Consider the following 1,036-nt stretch of genomic DNA (forward strand, 5'->3'; position numbering starts at 1 on the left):
TCTTTTCGAGGAGCACAAGTAACTGTCCGTTTGGTGAGAAACACGCCTGAACTTGTTTGCCCCGCCCACACACCAACCAAGTAACGGTTGCATCATGTCGGCGTTTCTGGTGCCTCCGAAATTCATGTAGAAGTCAAGGGATACAGCCTACCGAATAAGATTGTTGTGTTGAGAGCAAATCTGAGAAATTTTTGTGTACATACCATGATTTTCCAGCACTGGGCGGGAGTGAGCTGCCCCTGGGAGAAGCTGAAAATCGGAAACGTCACGCTCGCAACCGCCTCCTCTGCCGCCTTCTCCACGTCGTCCACCGCCCCAATGTACGTCTTCTCTAGGTCTTTGTAAAGCCTTGCCACACTGTCCACCGCTGCTGCTGCCATCCTGAATAAGCTCTGATGAAAATCTGAGAGAAAACGTCGCCGGGATAGTGATTGGAGCGATGTCTTGTCTTCCTTCCGAGCGCGGACGTCCCGCAAACTGAAATTCCCGCTGAAGATGACCCGAGATGACCCTTGATTCTTGGAAACTTCCCAGCCAATCAGCGCAGCCGACCGTAAAACGGTGTTTCCGACTGTCGTAAAATAGTTTCCAAGAAGTGTGAAAACTTCTTTGTCTGTTTGGTTATTTCCATCCCCATTAGACTAACAACAAGTTGCAAGTAAAATCCATTCTTCATGGAGTCCACACAAACTTTTGAACAACGTCACTAACGTTACCAGGGTTGCAAAGGAAACTCGAGAAGCGACATGATTTCTATTCAGCTGACGTTGCCACTTCCAGTCCCATTATGCAAGTAATTATCTTCGTGTGGTTAACGTACGCTGTAATCCAACATGGCACAAACAATGTCGAATGAAAAGCATTTTTATTTACAGCAGACGCAGCGCGATGAGGTACTGCAAATATCTTCAAGAGCGAAAACGATGCAACTCTTGCCCGCACACCTGCCACAGGTTCTACCCCTTCGCTAATCTCATCAATTTGGCTGACCAATGACGCGCGCTGCCTGGAGCGGACGATTCCAGCTTCTCCGGTC

At 48.6% G+C, this 1,036-nt stretch overlaps 1 protein-coding gene across 1 annotated transcript in view; it reads right to left on the bottom strand.

Annotated features, from left to right (window-relative positions):
• The window catches only part of LOC118432597, a 7,057-nt gene extending 6,677 nt beyond the window's left edge, over positions 1-380 (bottom strand). The window contains exon 1 of the mRNA XM_035844233.1: positions 204-380. Within this exon, the coding sequence (XP_035700126.1) occupies positions 204-380 (177 nt within the window). The remainder of the gene's footprint in view (positions 1-203) is intronic.
• Between the last annotated feature and the right edge of the window lie 656 nt (positions 381-1,036).

This window comes from Branchiostoma floridae, chromosome 2 (assembly GCF_000003815.2).
Source record: "Branchiostoma floridae strain S238N-H82 chromosome 2, Bfl_VNyyK, whole genome shotgun sequence".
Lineage (NCBI taxonomy): Eukaryota > Metazoa > Chordata > Leptocardii > Amphioxiformes > Branchiostomatidae > Branchiostoma > Branchiostoma floridae.